The sequence below is a fragment of the Micromys minutus genome (genome assembly GCF_963924665.1).
Source record: "Micromys minutus genome assembly, chromosome: 17".
Taxonomy (NCBI): domain Eukaryota; kingdom Metazoa; phylum Chordata; class Mammalia; order Rodentia; family Muridae; genus Micromys; species Micromys minutus.
Genome location: NC_137952.1, coordinates 37,746,040 through 37,765,307, shown reverse-complemented (window position 1 = coordinate 37,765,307; position 19,268 = coordinate 37,746,040). Strand labels below are relative to the sequence as shown.

The 19,268-nt window shown below is 48.0% G+C and overlaps 1 protein-coding gene across 5 annotated transcripts; it reads right to left on the bottom strand.

Moving 5' to 3' along the window:
* Positions 1–507: 507 nt before the first annotated feature.
* Positions 508–14,051, bottom strand: MAVS (mitochondrial antiviral signaling protein). Of its 5 annotated transcripts, none has more exons than XM_080931529.1 (8): positions 13,998–14,051; positions 9,637–9,813; positions 8,744–8,842; positions 8,062–8,239; positions 6,916–7,085; positions 5,777–5,930; positions 2,875–3,329; positions 508–2,171 (listed from the first exon to the last, which is right to left on the bottom strand). In XM_080931529.1, the coding sequence occupies exons 2-8, from the start codon at positions 9,751–9,753 to the stop codon at positions 1,746–1,748; spliced, it is 1,599 nt and encodes a 532-aa protein (XP_080787655.1). In that variant the 5' UTR covers positions 9,754–9,813; positions 13,998–14,051; the 3' UTR covers positions 508–1,745. The 5 variants fall into 5 exon arrangements, with proteins under 5 accessions (XP_080787655.1, XP_080787654.1, XP_080787656.1 ...); XM_080931528.1 differs by lacking the exon at positions 13,998–14,051 and adding an exon at positions 13,765–13,901; XM_080931530.1 differs by lacking the exons at positions 8,744–8,842; positions 13,998–14,051 and adding an exon at positions 13,765–13,901.
* Positions 14,052–19,268: the final 5,217 nt, after the last annotated feature.

Below are 19,268 nucleotides of genomic sequence, written 5' to 3'. Positions count from 1 at the left end.
TGTCCAGCAAAGTGCAGCTTAAGAGAACCCATGAGGGCAGCCTCAATATACAGCATTGTATTTCATTTTCTGGAGACCGGCTGGCCTAGAACTTGCTGTGTAGACCAAGCTGGTCTTGAACACACGCAGAGATCTGCCTCCTGAGTGCTGGGATTAGAGGCATGAGCTACCACACCCGGCCGAAACCTAACCATATTTCTGGTATAGGAGTAACTAGTCTTCCCATGAAGGAGCGGAAGAATGCTGGCACCTATCTCTCACTGAGGTTTGTACATCCAACAGTTCCAGCACCTTTTCCTTTAAAAGTGATAATGTGTCAGATGGTGGTGGCCCATGCCTTTTATCCTAGCACTTGTGCTAGGACAATGGATCTCTGAGTTTGTGGCCAGCCTGGTCTACAGAGTGAATTCTAGGACAGCCAGGGCTACTCAGAGAAACAGAGTCGGGTGGGGTGGCAATAACCAGTATCCAACCATTAAGAAATTTGGAACTCACAAGATTTGCACAGATAAACTCTTTTAATTATCCTGATAAAACTAGAATATATTAGCATATATGTATGCATACCCACCCCATCTCAAGGTGAGAATATATTAGCATATATGTATGCATGCCCACCCCATCTCAAGGTGAGAATATATTAGCATATATGTATGCATGCCCACCCCATCTCAAGGTGAGAATATATTAGCATATATGTATGCATACCCACCCCATCTCAAGGTGAGAAAAGAGAGGCACAGAGACTACAACTGACCAGGGAGGAAACAGGCAGGATGGAGGCGAGGGCTGCTCCCTCAAAGACTGCGCTATTACCACTATGCACTCTGCCTCTCATGCTCCCCTCTCAGCTCAACCAGCCCGGGCAGAGGGCAAGACCTTGTACTCACACCCTCTGGGATAGGCACTAGGCAAATATCTATATCCTTCAGTCTCAGAGGAGCCCAGTAAAAGGAAGTTACCCACTGTCCACATTGGGAGCAAGACTAGAGAAGCTAAACATCTGCTAAAGGCCAGAGAAAAGGCAGAACCAATCCAAGCCCAGCCTGAGCTCTACCCACTTGGTATCTCATCATCCAGTTTAGGAAGCCAATGAAAATGGAGACCAGGAGGGAGCAGTAAAGAGCCCGGAGAAGGAGGCTGGAACAAGGCTCCCAAGGGCTTCCTCAGGCCTAACAGCTGCTTCTGGCTATTTTGGAGTCCACAGAGAACCTCCAGATGTACCCTTAGGCTGTCTGGCTGTGGAGAGGGACCAAGGGGGCAGAGCACCCAAAGCTTCCTGGGGACCAGTTACTGTGCTGCTCAGCCTTAGGCCAGGCTGCTGGTGGAAGGCTAAGATGCTACGAGAGCACTCTTGTGTTTCAGGAGACCTGGGTGAGATGAGGGGCACTGTCAACAGTGTGATGCCTCCTCATTTTCAGGCTTGGGCCAACAGGGATGAGGCTGGTGGGGATACCGCCTTTGGAGCACATAGTATGAATTCTTACACTGCCATGTGGGCAGGTCAGAAGCAATGGAAGTAACACAGTGCCCCCAAAAGCTGAAGTCCTGAAGACCACAGGAACCAGGATAGAAACAATGTCTCTTCTCCCACCCCATAGTGATGGTGTCTTGGTGCAGCTATTCATCTGGACAGCTCAGTGGACTTCGCCATACCTAAGTTTCCCTGACTCAGCCTCTACCAGCCCAAGCCTGGAGAACATGCCTGACAGAACTGAGCTAGTGAGCGGCATACAGCGGAGGCTTCATTGAGCCAGACGTCTACGGTACAGCAGCACTGCCAGGAATGCAGCCAAGAGTGCACTGGTGGCCCCAAACCACTTAGCCCAGGGCAGTGAATTGGCACAAGGTTCTTCCTCTCCTGGGGGCTGCTGGGTAGCTAGTGGCTCAGGGTTTCTTAACAGATCAGCACTGGGACTTTCATCCACCTGGATTCGAAAGGATGAATACTCATTCTCCTCTGGACCATGGTTGGGTTCTGAGTCCAAGGAGCTGCTAGGGCTGATGGCAAGGTCCACAGAGCAGGCTGAGAATGGCTCATTGTCCCCCCCGGACACCAGCACACCTGGCTTGCTCATCTCTGTCACAGAGTGCAAGCTCCTGGAACTGCTATCTGGTCCAGTCACGCTGCCTCCAGTGGTGGCTATGGTTGCTGGAGCCTTCAGGGTCTCCTGGAAATATAAGAGGGGTCCAGGTGACGGGGAGATAAACCAGGGTGTGGCAAGGGCTTGAACTAGTGTCCCACAATAGCCGAGATTACCCTCTCTCGGGGGCTCAACACATTAGTGGTGAGACACAGCTGAGTAGGAGATGACCAAGATGCTGCGGCACCCCTCCAGGGCAGCTCTCTCCCACTCACCTAACTGCTGTGAGCGCCACTGTGAGGAAGCCCTTGCTGGGGTGTGAGCCACTACCTGACCCTGAGCCACAGGGCAGGCACAAGATCCCAAGGTTTACAAACTTGGTTTCCTTAGGTAGAGTCTGGTCTTGGGGAAAGTGGCTATAGGGGTCACCAGGTTGGAGGAGCTACTCCCCAGCAGGATGCTTGAGACCACTGTCAAATGAACAGGACACTAGGACACATGACCCACCATGTTTACTCCTCACTACTCCATCTACAAAATGGTAAACTTCACTGAGGCTGAAGCTCCAAATAGGTTAATATGCAGGTCAGTGGGGATAGTCTCACGCCCCACCCTGCTTAGAAGTGCTCATGACTATCATTTCTCTCAGAAAATAAGGTGTGAGGGCTGGGTGGGGCTGCTTCCCAATCTGTCCCAACAGCTTGAAGAAACCGACGAGGGACAGCATAGGAAGTAAAAGGGTCTAAGGGAAAAGTAGCCTGAGTCACTATTAGGAGGAACGAAGACTCACCTTGGCTGACTTGCTGTTCTTCTCAGGTGGCACTGTGTTGGCAGCTACTTTGGATGGCACTGTGCCAGCATTCACCCTGTTAGTGGGTAATTTTGATGGCACTGTATTAGTGAGCACAGTAGATGGCATTGCCACAGTGGACTTTGCACTGATGGGCAACTTGGAAGACATAGTGTTTACTGGTACCAATTTGACAGAAGGCACTGAGCTGGAAGACACAAAACTGGTGGGTGCTCCCCCATTGGTACTGAGAGAGACGGCAGCCTTGGCCTGATCACCAGCTGCCTTTGCAAACGCTGATCCAGTGGAAGAGGAGGACAAGGAGGTATCAGCAGATGGAGCTGATACTGTGACCCCAGGCAAGAGGTTTGTCCTCGGTGCAATACGTGGAAGGGGCTGGAAGGAAACAGTTGGAGACACGGGTCCATAGGTTGCTATGGGAACAGAGTCAGCATCTACAGGTGGGGAGACAAAAGCAGAAACAAACCCAAAGGGTGGTTTTAACTTAAGAGCTAGAGAAGGGTCCCCATGTGCTTGGTCACATGGTTACTTCCACATCCTGCCTCCCAATCTCCTCCCGTGGAGCAGACTCTTGCACCTCAACCCTTAACTTATAACCCTGTCGTGTCACCAAAGTAAAATGGGCTCTACCTTCATTCACACAATTAAACCTTGTTATAAACTATTCTTCTTCCTTCCATCCTGGACACTCGCCTCTTTTCCCACTTCAGCCTCTTCTACCTTGTCCTGGAGCATGAGCATGAATGTCCCGAGACATTCCTCTTACTACTGTCCCCCACTACCTTCTATCAGGAATCCTGAATCAGGGCAAGCAGAAGCAGGATGGCTTAATAGAACTGCTAACACCAGTCAACTGACCCATGAGCATTTGCCTCCAAGGGTAGGGAGGGACCTAGTAGACCCAGAAAGGGAGCTTGATCTGGGGAAACAGGAAGTAGCAGGTAGTAACAGTGCATAAAGTTGATGACATCATACTCTTCACACAACTCTGAGGATACACTTGGAATGGCTGACAAAGGTCAGAAGTGATGTCTGATGTCTCCTCCTAAACCTGATAGAAAATCTCCTGGATCCATCCCATATGCAGCCACCAAACCCAAGCACTATTGCTGATGCCAAGAAGTACATACTGGCAGGAACCAGATATGGATGCCTCCTCAGGGGCTCTGCCAGAGTCACACAGATACAGCTGAGGATGCTAGCAACTAAACACCGGACTGAACCAGTGTTTCAGTGAAGGAGACCCCAGTGAAGGAGCTAGAGAAAGGACTGAAGGAGCTAAAAGGGTTTGCAACTTCATGGGAAGAACAACATTATCAACCAACCAAACCGTCCACAACTCCCAGGGACTAAAACACCAACCACTGAGCACACATGGAGAGACCCATAGCCCCAGGTGCATATGTAACAGAGGATAGCATTGTCTGGCATCAATGTGAGAAGAGGCCTTTGGTCCAGTGAAGGAGCGTTTTCCCAGTGTAGGGGAACGCCAAAGTGCTGAGGTAGAGAGGGTGACTGGGAGAGAGTGCACCTTCATGGAAACAAGTGGAGGGAAGGGGAAGGGGAGGGGGAGAACATGTGAAATGTAAATACAGAGAATGTCCAGTAAAAGAATTTAAAAAGAAAATCTCCTGGAACCTGTGCTCACAAACACGCTACAATAAAGTGCTGTTGGTGAAGGGGTTGGGAGCACTAGGGTGCTTTCCTCTAGCCTTAAACTGTTCAGCTGGCAGTCCTAGGGCACTAAGGGCTGACCTGGCACCAGTAACAAACAGAACAAACACAACTCAGTTTGGAAAGTGGAGGTGAGCCACTCTAGCCTGAAAGCTGGGGTGGATAGACTATAGTCCTGAGGGAGACACCAGGTTCTGACCTCTGACTCACTCATCTGGGGTTGATCCACTTCAGTGATTTTTCTGGTGTCTTGGTTAGTTTTCTGTTGCTGTGACAATACCCTGACCAAGACAACATTATATATATATATATATATATATATATAGACACACACACACACACACACACATATAAAATCACTTAATTTGGGGCTCATAGTTTCAGGGTGTTAGAATCCATGACCATCACGGTGGGAGCATGGCAGCAGGCGGGCAGGGCACTGGAGCAGTAGCCGAGAGCTTACATCTGACCCACAAGCATGAGGCAGGGGGTGGGGGAGCGCTAACTGGGAACATCATGGGCTTTTGAAACCTCTAAGGCCACCTCTTTGACAAGACTACACCCCCTAGTTCTTTCTAAACAGTTCTACCCACTGGGGACCTTGTGAAGAGCAGTGTTTATGAGCTCCCTCGTCAGCTACTCGTATGTTGTCCCTCCTGTCTCAGGTCCTGGACAATCACTACCTTTTACCTGAGTGCAGAAATAGCCCTAGCTCTCTCCCATATTCAGCAATGTACAAAAATGTATACCCACAGGGCGAAAATCGTACTCTTCAATGTGATTTTAGCAGTTTCCCCACTCTCAGAAGCTGGGCTGGCCTTATTTGTTTTGACCACAGAACAGAGCAGGAGCAATAAGGCCAATTTTGAGCCTATGCTTAGAGCTCTGCCTCTTTAACCCAGAGTCTTGTCCAGATGCCATGAGTTGGGTTTTTGTGCTAGAGGAAGAGAGGATGAAGAATACCAGCCAATGGATAGTAGTAGGACATATGCATATGTCCGCGAACACCCAAGAGAAAGTCAGCAAGACCAGAAGACCTTCCCAGCTGCTACGCACACAGGCATGCATACAGCACCCACACACTCTTTGAAGGGAATCCCTTTTATTTCTACCCTGCCTCCTGACTAAGGAAGGCCAAGTGGTAACTGTAACCCTAACCTTCATGTGAGAGGCCCGACAGACCTGTGATACCACATTCTATACATACTTGTTGTGTAGGTGCCACTTAGTTCTGGTCCTTGCTCGTGATGCTCTCCGGAGGGCTGAAGGCTGAGAGGTCTCAGGTTAGGTGAGGGTATCAAAGAACCACCAGACATCCTCGGAATGGTCCCGAAGTTGGCCGTTGGGGGTTGCTCTGAATTCTGAAATGGAGGAAATGAGATAAAGCGGTTGCTTCTCTCAGGACTGACAAAGGGCAGGAGATACTTATGGGGGCTCTTCTACCAGCCTCAGCTCCTTGTCTAGAGCCCAGGATCCTCGGAAACCTTCGCATATGAGTGTATAGCTCATCGGCATTATACTTGCCTAAGGAGAGCCTTTAGTCTTAGAACCTACTTGGTTTTGTTGTTGCTGTCTTTGTTTTGAGATAAGATCTTGCATATCTCACCCTAGCCCTGAACTTACTAAGGATGACTATGAACTTCTGATTCACTTGCCTCTACCTCCTGAGTGTCAGGAGGTATGTATCTCATGCCCAGTTTATATGGTGCTGGAAATTAAACTCAGGGATGTGTGTGCCACACAAGCACTCCACCAACTGAAAGCTGTATTTCCCAGCCTCCCTGGATGACTTCAAGTACATTGAAACAAAATAAAACAAAACAAAACCCAGGCACTGCCCAAGTTCCCTACCCACGTGTCTGTGTTTGGCTCTGTAACCACTGCCCTTTCTTCAGCAGTCTGCACAGACCCTATGGCTTCAGACCTACAGTTTAGGCCTGGGGTTTCCTCTATACCCCATGGCTAACTGACTTCATCTCAGTAGAACTTTACGGTTGATAAGTAAGAGCTCTGTCACCACCCACCCATGACTTCCTGAGTCCTCGTGTCTCCTCCCTCACATTCAAATCTGGTTACCTCTAGTCTTTTTTACCCAGCTGAACATGTCACATCACTACTGCAAAGACCTCAAAACCATGACCACTTAGCTTGCAGACAACAGAACACTAAGGGGCCACAGGTCTGGCCAGCAGTTAGGTAGCTAGTTAGGGAACCCCAGCATTTTTAGCAGAAATGAGGCATCATTTTTCAGGAGGTAGGAAGGGGCTTCTGGAAGGCTCGGTGGGCAGAAGTGGGCAGAGAGGCACACAAAAGCAGACAGTTTAAAACAGACAGTGAGGAACCTACCTCTACTGGGGACTTTGGTTGCTGGGTGTCCTGGACAGGCTTAGGGTAACTTAGTTTCTCTTGCAAGTCATTGTCAGGGATGTTGTGGCCTGGTCTAAATACAGAAGGTCCAGAAACCGTGGTAGGAATTGCTGGTAACTCCAATGGGTCTAGGGAGCGGAGTGACGTCCCTAAGGTACAAAGATATAGTGATGTCCAGAAAGAATAAGAGGTACCCTGGTGATAGAAGAGGCCTGGATGCTTTGGGGGATCTAGTATCCCTTCAATAAGTCCATGACCCGATGTGGGATGGATTCATTAGACATAATAACCATCACTGGGAAGGGGAACAGGAGGGAAAAAAGAGCCAGGGAAGATAGGAAAGGTGGCAAGAAAGATGAGAGAGGAGGGGACGGGCCTCTCACCAGCCAGACTGTGAGTGCCCACTCTTCGATGACCCAAGACTTTCTCCTCTCAGCAGCCATTCCCAACTGACACACACCACAGCCCATAGCCATCTCTTCTGTATTTGAAAGAACACCATTCGCTTCCACAAACAAAGAGACCAACATGGAAAGAAGGGAGAAAAAGAGAAGCAAAAGCAAACATAGTGTGCTCAAGATTGGCTTGTTTTTTTTTTTTCTTCCTGGATCTTCTCTTCAGGCCCAGATACTAACCCCCCCCTCTGGTCACATGACTTAGCAGTGGCATTGAGAGGAATTAAGGGGCAGCCAGGCAGTTGGGTGTTATGGTTAGCAACCAGGATGTTCTCAGAGAAACCTTGGGGCAGGGAAGAGAAATGGAGAGTAGGGCAGAGGGACTGGGTGTGGCCTCTGTACAGATGGAGACAGAGGAAGGAGGACAGGTAAGGAGGCAAACACCGAGCCAAAAACATGATGGCAGGTGCTGAACACAGGGAAGATGTGGAACCCCAGCTAAGTGCAGCCACGCATGAGGAATGTGGCCATTCACTCTACTGTGACAAACTCAAAAATTAAGGAATAAGGCCAAAGGGACATATAGCTAGTGAGTGACTCAGCTGGTTCTAAAGCCAGGTATATCCTACAATGGAGAGTGATGGAGACAGAGAGGTAGGAGGTCCGAGGGAGATTGCAGGCCACAGGAACAGGTAATGGCCTAGGAAGAAGGTTAGGGCAGGATGCTCACCAGGAGGCAGGTATCTCTGATAAACTCGAGTCACTTCCTCAGCCAGTGCAGGAAGCTCACAAATCCTCAGTGCCCGGATGAAGACCTCCACCCAGCCAAGCCGACGCTGGAGCTTATTGAAGAGTTCCCAGAGTGTGTCCCGGTTCCCTAGTTGCTTGTAGGAAGCCCGAAGTCGGTCCTGGAAGACAGCACAGCCACCCTACTCAGGCCAGGTAGCCTAGCCTCTTCTCTACTACAAAGGGGACACTATGAAAGCCGCAGGAAGAAGGCAGCTGTCTGAAACTGGGTGAGAGGCAGGACAAGACCACGATGGTAGCCCAAATATGGCGTGAAGAGTAATGAACAACAATCAAGGGAGGTGCTGGGAAAGGCTAGGGCACGTCAAGGTTTGCAGGCATTGTCTCACTAAATGCTGTGACCATCCCTACTTTACAGACAAGGAGACAGAGGCTGAGCAGACGCAAAGCAGCATTGAGAAGGGAGCAAAGCTTGAATCCCACAGCCCCTAAAGCAAGAAGGGTCTGAACGAGCTGAGAAGGAAAAGGGGCCCAGCAACTGTGTTATGAAAGGGGCAAAGAAAGGGAAGGAGAGGCCAGAATGGGAAGCAAGGCAGGTGAACATACTGGGAAAGTTCTAGAACTATGACAGCAGCTACAGTATTGTTTATTCACTGGATTCCCACCTGAAAATGATCAGTCCGTTTGTCATCCCAGCACCAGGAAGGCTGAGGTATGAGGATTACAAGTTTGAGACCAGACTGTGATACACAATAAGACCTTGTCTGAAAAGGGAGGGAGGGAGGGAGGAAGGAAAGAAGGGAGTGGAGGGGAGGAGAAAGAAGAGAAAGAGATAGACTTGGAGGAGGATCAAGAGGAAGAAGAAAAGAAAAACAAGTGACAACCCACAGGAAATATTTATTACAGACTAGATGCCTGGGTGTTCCAAAGAATGTCCAGCATAGGACACTCTCCTAACTGCCCAGCCCTGCGCTCTAACAGTATCTGCAACAGAGACTGCACAAGAAAACACAGGCGTCCAGAGATACCTGGAACAGAGACACCCCCCCCCCCCCGCAAGAGCACACACACAGACAGCTCTGAGAGCACAGGAGCCCGTCCATCTGAGAAGAACCAAAACTTAAGTACAGTTTTGTCACTTCATGGCTGCTGAGTGCAGGCCCGCAGCACGTCTCAGTGTGACAAGGCACGGATGGCTCCAAGTCCTCAGGTCTTGAGGCCCATGCCAAGGTAAGGTCCTATGAGAAAATAAATCAAAACTAAGCAGGACCCTAGAACAAGCAAAGAGAAGGTTCTGGAGAATAAGGAGCCAGAGGTGGGGAAACCTGCTGATCTCGGGCCATGTTCTTGTGTACAACATAAAAAGGAAAGGAATTCAGCAAGGTCAGAAAAGCCAACTTGAATACACTAAAAGTCAGAAAAGCAGGGCAAACAGCAGTCTCAGGGGAGAGGAAGGAAGAGCTGGCCCTGACTTGGGAGAAGGGCCGGAACAGGCTCAAACTTGGACTGTGTAGCCCTGTGGCCAGTACACTGGCCAACTACGGCTTCCCTTGCTCACCTGGTCACTGGCTGTGAGGCAGGACAGGTAAGGCAGAATCTCCAGAACATCAACACAGCAAAACTTGCTGTGGTTGTCGTAGATATACTTATAGGTCTTGTCCTCAGCGAATGTCATGGCTGCTCAGCTTCTGGAGGGACTCTGACCCTGGGAGGGTGGGATGGACTGAGAGGTGGACTGGAAGAAAGATGGACAGGAGAACAGATTGGCAGTGTGGCCGGAAGAAGATAATTCTTTCTCAGCTTCTAGAATCTTCGCTTTTTTTTCCCCCTTAATTTTTACTTCTTTCTCCTTTTAAAAGATTTCTCTTATTAATTAAAAAAATTATGTATATGACTGTGGATATGTGTGTGAGTGGAGGTTCCTGGAGAGGTAAGAAGAGGGCATTGGAACCCCTGGAGCTGGGTGCTGGGATCAGCAGCACACTCTAAGCCAATGCTAATTTTTCACTTCTTTAAATCACCTGTATTATTACTGACTGTACTCAGAAGCTCTAACTGATGAGCGGAGAGCTAACAATGTAGAACCCACGTCTGCTTGTTGGGCTTAATCATTGGTTCATAGCCGCTCTAACAAGTCCTCAGCTGCTATGGTTGTGAAAAGTCCTGGATCCCCTCCTACCTCTAAGGCAGGATAGTACAAGAGTCACCTACGAATGTCGCTTCGTTGGGGTATACTGAAAATGAACAAGAGATGCCCATGTGATAATAGTAGAATAATTCTACTGTAAAGATGGAGACAATGCTTGCCATTAGGGGGTTTGCCAGCTTCTAGAAGAGTAAAGAACTAAGGTCTCTCAGATCAGGTTGTTTCTGGATGATGATGTAGGCCACTAATGTTTGCCATATATACATACATATGCCCTCATGGAAGAAAACTGAGTTCCACCACACTGAAGTCACTTTATGCCACAGGGTAAATTACCAGCCTCTTCCATACAATGGTTCAGAGAGGGGCTGGGGGGCTGGTTTAATGGCTAATGGAAAAGGGCATTGGTGAAGACGTGGTCCTCAGCCTTCCTGTTGCTGAGACCCTTCAATACTGTTCCTCATGTTGTGATGACCCCAACCATAAAATAATTTTGTTGCTACTTCATAACTGCAGTTTTGCTAATGTTATGAATCAGAATGTAAGCATCTGCATTTCCTGATGGCCTTAGGCAGCCCCTGTGGAAGGATTGTTTAGGATTGCTTGACCCCTAGAGGGGTCACAAGAACTACTCCTGTAGATGGTTTAGGGAAAAGAGCACTTACTTACTTGCTGCTTTTCCAGAGGACCCAAGTTTGGTTCCCTGCACCCACATCTGGTGGCTTGAAACTACCTGCAATTCCAGGTCCAGGGGATATGACACCCTCTTGTAGCCCAAACACACTTGGTACATACTCACACAGACGTGCACGTAAACTAAAAATTTTTAATGATGTAGAGAGATTGTAAAACATAGTTCAGAGATAAAAGTTTTTTTTTTTTTTTTCAAATTATTTATGTATACGGGCGTTTTGCCTACCTGTATGTTTACACACCACTTGTGAGCTTGGTGCCCATGATGGCCAGAAGGTGCCATTGGATGCTCTGGAACTGGAGTTAAGACAGTTGTGAGCTGCCATGTGGGTGCTGGTAATCAAACCCAGGTCCTGAGGAAAAGCAGTCAGTACTCTAGCCACTGACCCATCTCTCCAGCCCCAAGATTTATTATTTATATTTTATGTGCTCAAATGTTTTACTTTCAGGTATGTCTGTACACAGTGTTCTTACGGAGGGCACACCCATATGGTTGTGAGCTGCCACGTGGGCCCTGGAACTCAAACTTGGGTCCTCTGGGAAAGCAGGCAGTTCTCCTACCCACTAAGCCTTCTTTCCAGGCCTTCTAAGCCTAAAATTTTAAAAATACACCACTTTCATATTTTCACTCATTTATTTATTATTGTATGTATATGACGGGTGTGTGAATGTGTGCACACACATGAAAATTAGAGGACAACTTTTGTGATTTGGCTCTCTCCTTCCACCTTGGGCTCCAGGGATTGAACTCAGGTCACCGGGCTTGCACAGCACACACCTTCACCTGCTGAGCCATCCCACCATTAAGCACTGGAAGTGCCCTAGATGCAAGCGTTACATATGAAGCCCCACCATCTGCATCCACGTGTTTTGACCACTTGTCTCTAAGTTGTCCTCCACATCAGGAAGATGAAAGACGAGATATGCCACATCCAATTTATGTACTATTGGAATGGTACAGGTACCAGATCCACCTAGATGACAAGTCCAGAAGGGAATTCTGATTATGAAGAAAGTAAAAGGAGACAATGGGACAGAATCCAGGAGGAACTTCCTTGCTTAAATGGAGGGGACCAAGAAAAGCCCCGATTGGTAATGTCTAAGCTGAATTATTTTTCTCTGTGAAAAGACTGTGGAGTCTTGGGCAGAAAGCAAAGCAGATGGCAAAGTTCTAAGATCTGACAGAATTTGGGAATGAAGAGAAAGTAGGTGACTGAAGTGGTTAAAAAAAGCTGAGGGGAAGGGACAGAGGTTGAGGAAGAGGCTACTGGCATGTAAGGTGTTGTGGGAAGGACTCTGGGTTTTACTTGATGTGAAACAGGGAATCACCGGAGAGCCGGGGCTCTGATTTGCACTGCAGAACTCTCTGGAGGTTCTAAAGTCTTTGGGAAACCCGGGATAGAAGGAAGGTGACAAGTCACTACCATGTGAGAGGAGGATGGGTGTGGCCAGGATGGTGGCAAAGGTGGGGATGAGCAGCTATGTTCCTGGTGGGTGGGTGGGAATCAAACATTGCTTCTTGGGAGGTGGGGCAAGGAAGGTACCATTTACTATACTAGGGAAGGCAGTGAGAAGCCATGGAAAGACGGCCCTTCAGAGCTCCGTTTCTGACAAGTTTAACAAGTTGTTGGGTTCTAAGAGTATTATTCAGGAGGGCAAAAGGAAGGGGTAGAAGAGGGAACCAGGTGCCCATCATGGAGTATGAGGTCTCTGGGAGACAGTGCAGAGAGCCTCTGCCACACGGGAGACTAGGTACCAGTTCTACCTATGACCTCAGCCCAAGTTAGCACTGGTACTGCCAACTACCAAATGCTACATTCTTAGGAAGAGAGGAATGGAAGGTCAGGAGGAGGGAGATAAGACTGAGGTCTGTTGGGCCTTCAGGGGATGAAAAATGATATCTCTGTAGAGGTCAGCCTGAGGGAAACCCTCCTTCTTTCCCAGGTCACCTAGAAAGATAGGAGTCAAACCAACCATAATACAGAATGCAGATTGGGGGCGGGGCGTGGCATGTGTCCCCACCAAATGCAGAGGAAGCTCACACATTTATTCATTTCTTGAAGGTTCTGGGTTAACAGAAACAGCCTGAGGTTCTTTTACTTAAGTCCACTGACACAATCACAAGAGAGGAAGTGATACCAGGCTACACGGCTGACTTGCAGTGTGGAATTTGTACCCCAGACTTGTTCGGTGGACTAAGTCCCTGCAGCAGGAAAGCCACAGAACCCATCTTTATGTCAAGGTCACTGCCTGGGGATGAGACTACAGGGTGAGAAGATACAGCTTTTAGGCTCTTTGAAGACTTTAAAGTCTCTCGGACACAGCTGGCCTTAATGCTGCCTTCAGTGACATTCATCCGAGTTCTGAGATCAAGGCTGAATGCCCTTCAAGTGTTTGAAGCTTCGCAGTATCCAAAGAACATTATTGTGTTTTGCTTTCTTTTGTTTTCATCCTTTTCCTCAAACTTCTTTCTTAAATCAGATTAAGGGAGATGGCAGGGATGTCCTGGACACAGCAAAGCTTCCGACCTGACTTCCACAGAGCTTCTGACAGGGTCACGGAAATAAATATCCACACTCCCGAGAGACAAGTCTCCTGGCCTCAGACTAGATTCCTGGCGGGACTCAGGTCTCCAAGTGCAGGGAGGCCGTAACAGATGTCACTGCCTACAACTGTCCAGATCCAGGATCAGGCAGTATCCCGGACTGGCAGGCCTACTCCCTGGCGCGGCTGCCACAGGGCGTTGCTTACGGCCAGGCCTCGCTCGAGTCACCAGGGCCTGAGAGAGGCAGGGGGCACTCCGAGGTTCTTTCTGTCCAGCCTGGGCAAACGCTCTGCACCACCTACCTGCTTGCTAATGGTGCTGGATGCGACTGAAGGAACTGCCGGGGTCACGAATCCATGTGGGGGCAGACAGCATTCTCCTCTAATCCCGTTCAGGAGCCTCCCGACCCCGCGCGCCCAGGCTCGGGGCGCCCCTGCGCACTCCCTGGCGCACTCGGCTCTGGCCAAGGTCCCTTCTCTGAAGAGCCTCAGTGAGCACAGAGCCCAGAGGACCCACGCCCAGGCAGCAAACTTACCAAGAAGAACTCAGACTAGGCAACAGGTTGACCGTGTCCGACTGTGCAGAGCCCTCCCAGATGAAGGGGGCGGGGCGGGACGGGGCCAGCACGCGGCCATTGGTCAGGCGTGGAGAGGTAGGGAGGGGCGGGGCCGGAAGCGCGGCCATTGGCCTAACGGGGTCTTGCGGTGATGGGGTCGGAAGTACCGCTGTTGGCTGGGCTGGGAAGGCCTGGGCGGAGCTGAGCCAGGCCGGTCGCCAAGCCACTGGAGGAGTCCCAAGGTTCCAGAGCAGCTGCTCTGGCGGCTAGTTCTCCGTAGGCCTTGCTTGGGGGCTCATCTGACATCTTGCGGGTTCATAAAGGAGATTGTTTCTTCCTGCTTTGGTCTAGAACACTTTCCAGGGGACGTCCAGAAGCCCAGAACACTGGTGTTCTTAGATTCCGTCCCATGTTCCTCAAGCAAAGCAGCTCTTCTAGTCAAGTACTGGAGGAGAGGGTCTTGGTGTGATCCACCCCTTGTCTCCAGTGCTCCATAAACGTGTGGTGTCGCTCAAAATGTCACAAGGGTGTGGGTGCCTAACCAGGTGACACCAGCTGGGCCGGTAGGAACAGGGTGCAGCAAGAGACTGCACCTACCTGGGGATAAGCACCAAGTTACAACCGCTTTTAGCTCCAGCACTAGGGTAACCCGACACCTCTGACCTCCACTGGCTAACAGAGACAAAGGAATGTATGCTTTTTGCTTCCAGTCAATTGTTTCAACAAGAAGTAAAAACTAATGTACTTTAAAAAGAAACCATATTAGTTACCTCAGCACACCTAGATGGTAGAAATGTTTTATAACTTGTGTAGGTGGTGAGTACACAACTGGGGCTGATGAGATGGCTCAACAGGTAAGGACACTTTTTGCCAAGCTAGAGATCGGAGTCTGATCTCTGTAATCTGCCTGATAGAAGGAGAACTAACTCCCCAAAGCATTGGCATTTATCAATCCTCCCCCTCCCCCCCCCCATAAATGTAAAACATAAAAAAAAGTTGAAAAATGTTTCAATGACATACTTCATGTTATAATTTCCTAACACAGTTTTAAAGAGAAGCCTAAAATACTCCATGGTCATTGCTGAGGTTAGAGCTGCCACTAAACAGAATTAGTCGTGTGACAAAGATGCTGAAACTCTTTGAGATTAGATTTTATTATTACGGTGGGGTAGACGCCATAGCAGGCAGACATGGTGCTGTAGAGGGGCTGAGAGTTCTCCCCCTGCATCCTCCGGAAGCAGGAAGGAAGATTGAGCCACTGAGCCTAGGTCGAACTTATAAAACCTCAACATCCACCCCTGGTGACAATTTTCTCCAACAAGGCCACACTCACTCCAATAGGGACATATCTCCTAATAATACCACTCCCTATGGGCCAGTGGGAGTCGTGTGGATAATTCACAACCTTCCGCATATGCAAATCACACATAAGTTTCATCCCTGTGACAGATACACACACACACACACACACACACACACACACATATATATATATATATATAGAGAGAGAGAGATCCCCAGAACTGTCTTCTGATCTCCACAATTGCCTGTCCCTACAAAACAAACCTGAAAATGTAAAAAACAACTCTAAAGTGAGTTTTAGTGACTTAGTCTTGCAAACAACAAAGGCTTCTTATTTAATTCTTGCAAAAAGAACACCAGGCCTGAGGACCAGCTTCTAACTGTGGGTATAGATGCCTTGTCCTTGCTGGACTGTGAAGGGCATTGTAATAGTCCAGCTTCCTGGCCTGCTTGGCTCCCAATCACCTGTCAGTAGCTCTTTTAAAATCTAGACAGGGGACAGTGCCCCCAGCACTCTCAGCCTCATTGGTCATAGTTCGAATGTAAAATCCACCCAAATGTGGATCCGCAGATACTGGCCATTGAGATACAGCACATTTCCAGCTTAGAAATGTGGTTGAGAATTCTGAAATTTCATTTGGTTTTTAACACAGACATATAAGAATGTGCTTTTGTTTTAATCCCAGAACCAGGAATGTGGGGCTGCTTTGGACTGTCTGCAGCAACTGACCATGATTTATTTGTCTTGTGCTTTAGCAGAAGTGTGGGTTTGCAGGCTGCAGATATTTTCTAGGACTGTGTTACATTAGGAGTTCTGGGAACTTTTCAGAGAGTACATTAATGCCAGGACCCTGAGAGGCAGGGTCAGTCTTTGTTGGTTGTTTAGGGAGGTTGGTTGCAGTTTGTGAGTAGCTATGGCTAAAGGAGAAACAAAAGGAAAGAAATTAGATTCAGGGATTTTCCTAAATCCTCTCCCTTATGTCCTTGTTTCTCTCTTAGTGTTAGGAGATGAAATAACCAGGGGGATAAAAGGGGGGGGGGCAGGGAAGAATCCACAAAGTGTCCTGTGGTACACAGCCTATGACTCCAGCACGTAGGCAGTGGAGGTACAGGCAAAAACATCCAAAGTCTGAAGTCAACCTGGCTATATAGCAAGACCCTATCTCAAAAAGGAAAAGAAAACAAAAATCGCAAGGTCATGAAAGTCATGGAAAAATCAAAAAACTATTCCAGAGTAAAGGAGACCACAGCAACATCACAGCTAAATGCAGAGTGGGACCCAGTGTGGCTCTGGAACTACACAGGAAAAGGCCACTAGTGGGACAACGGTGAGATCTGAAGTAAGCTTTGGACACTTATGGCTCTATTGTGTTACTATTCTGTTTTGACTGATAGACTGCAGTTGAACGAGAGGCTTGTGTTGTTTGGAAACTGTGTTGTGAGCCTGAATTTTTTCCCAAATTATAAAGCAAGATAAAATGAACAGTTTTGGGGCTCTGGTTAAGGTATTGTGTTGTTTTACTGCTTGTTAGAACCCCCTGCTTCATAGCCACAATTAATTGTTGTCTTTTTTTATTTCGTTTGTTTGAGACATGGTGACTGGATATATGTAGGCCACGATGTTCTAGAACTCAGTGTATACACCAGGCTGGCCTGGAACTCACAGACATCCACCTGCCTCTGTCTCTTAAGTGCATTACTAGGCCCAACTCATTGCTGTCACTTAGAGCAAGGAAGATCTAAGCTCCAAGTCGCTCCCTGTGGTGGCCTCGGAATGTCTCCTCTCTAGTAAAGTTCATCCTGGGTCAGCGCTCTGAGAAGACTGTGCCCACTATGATGGCCCAGCAGTAATCGACTCATGTTTTCTCCAGAGAGCAGACAGTGACTGAGGACCTCAAAAAGGGGAATACTCACATGCCTCAGTCCTTCAGGCTGCTATCTAAGACTGAAAAAATAAAATAAAATTATCCCTGCCTTTACAACTTCATAGCAAATAAAGTTTTCATTTAAATGGTTACTTCGGTTTTTTATAAAATACAGTGTGGCCCAGCATGAGCTGGGAGGGGGAAGCATGGCTCTTAGATGCTAATTTAAATTCTAACATAGTTCTACCCCAGACCTGTTCTACAGTTAAAAGGCAAATGGGAGACAATCCTTATGCCCAGGTTTCCTTCTCTTTAAGAGACAATCTCCACTTCTATAAAGGCTATGGATTCTCGATTCAAAAAGTTTATTCCTATGAGCAAGTCTGCTTTCATGAGTACAAAATTCATGATGGGGAGCTAAAGCAATGGTTCATGGTTAAGAGTACTAACTATTCTTCTAGAAAAATGTAAGTTCAATCCTTAGCATCCACATAGTGAATCATCATAAGTGTTTGTGACTCCAGTACCAGGGGATGGAATACCAGGGGATCCAGTACAAGGGAATCTGGCCTCTGAGGGCACCAGGCACATAAGTAGTGCACAAATAATGTATGTGCAGGTACATACCTATATTCACAAAACGAATCAGTCTTTTTATTCTGTGGGGAGTGAAACTAAACACCGGCCTATCTATATCATAGAAACTACTAAATCTTAAGCATTAAAACGTTAGATGGCATCCTTTCAAAACCAAATACTCCCCTCCAGTAGCTTTTCCTTCTTCCTAGATGCTAGTGATAACCACACCTGGCGGGGGGGGGGGGCATTTTCTTAATTAGCGACTGATGGGGTAAGGCCCAGCCCTTAGTGGATGGTGCCACCCCTAGGATGCTGGTCCTAGGTTTTATGAAACAATCTGAGCAAACCATGAGGAGCAAGCCAGCAAGCAGCACCTCCCTATGGCCTCTGCATCAGTTTCTGCCTCTAGGTTTCTGCCCTGTTTGAACTCCTGTCCTAACTTCCTTTGATGTTAAATAAACAGTGCTGGGGAAGTATAAGCCAAATAAACCCTTTCCTCCTCAAGTTGCTTTTGGTCATAATACTCTAGTGCCCCAGTTCTCTCTTCTAACCACCACAGGCGCCAGATGTGCTCTTGACATACATGCAGGCAGGCAAAACACTCACATATATTTTTTAAAATTTAAAAAGAAAAAATTGTAGATTAGATTAAGATACCTTTTATACCTGGATGTAATGGCCTATACCTATAATCTCAGCACTTGAGAACCTGAGGTAGAAAAATCTTGCATTCAAGGCCAGCTGTCTAATGAGATCCAATACTTACAAAAAGACGAAGGGGAGAGCTGTTAAAATCCACAGTCTTCCCCTAATGCAGTGAACTTTTCCTTAGGAGGCATGAACCAGACACCAATAATGGACCAAAGAAATCATTACGACCAGAGTCGTGTCATGAACCAGTGAACTTACTGGTCACTTACAGAGCACAGGTAATGGGTTACTTACAGGTGACCTCAAAACAGCTGCAGCACCACAAAAAGCCAACCCAGCACAATGAGCTCATGGAAGCTGCATTGTGGAGCTCCCTTTCAGTCACTCTTTCACTTCAGTGACTCATCACTTGTCACTGGGGGAGGGCAAGAAGAGATGAGTGTGATCCCAGGAGAGGGTGCATTGTCCCCTGGCCAATCCCCCATACCCGCCCATCCTCCAACTATCTCTATTAATATTAACAGAGATCTGGCTACTTCTGGTCTGCTCTGCCCAACTGACTGCAGCGTGAATGGGTGAATGTAAGGTCCACTCCAAGATGCCAATCATATTATGTAAAAAAAACCTTTCCTTGGCCATGCCTCTCCAGGACTCCAGCCTCCCATTGTACTGCTAGACCATTCATGCCCTCAGTCCCCTTGCTACCTGTTGGTCTAGAGCCCTTCCCCAGTGGCTGGTGTTCAGTTCAGGAATTAGAAGTCACTGGATATTTCATGCATGAGAAGGTTTGGCTGTTTGAAGCATAATTTACCTTCAGTGAGTCACACCAATCTTCATGTATGTGAATGTATGT

Bases quoted from the DNA above. Each gene is read 5' to 3' on its own strand.
- MAVS (XM_080931529.1), bottom strand. From the start codon at position 9,753: ATGACATTCGCTGAGGACAAGACCTATAAGTATATCTACGACAACCAC. The intron at 5,931-6,915 runs GTAGGTTCCTCA...CCTCCATTTCAG, and splicing joins AACCAAAGTCCCCAGTAGAG to AATTCAGAGCAACCCCCAAC. The intron at 2,172-2,874 runs GTGAGTCTTCGT...TTATATTTCCAG, and splicing joins AGAACAGCAAGTCAGCCAAG to GAGACCCTGAAGGCTCCAGC.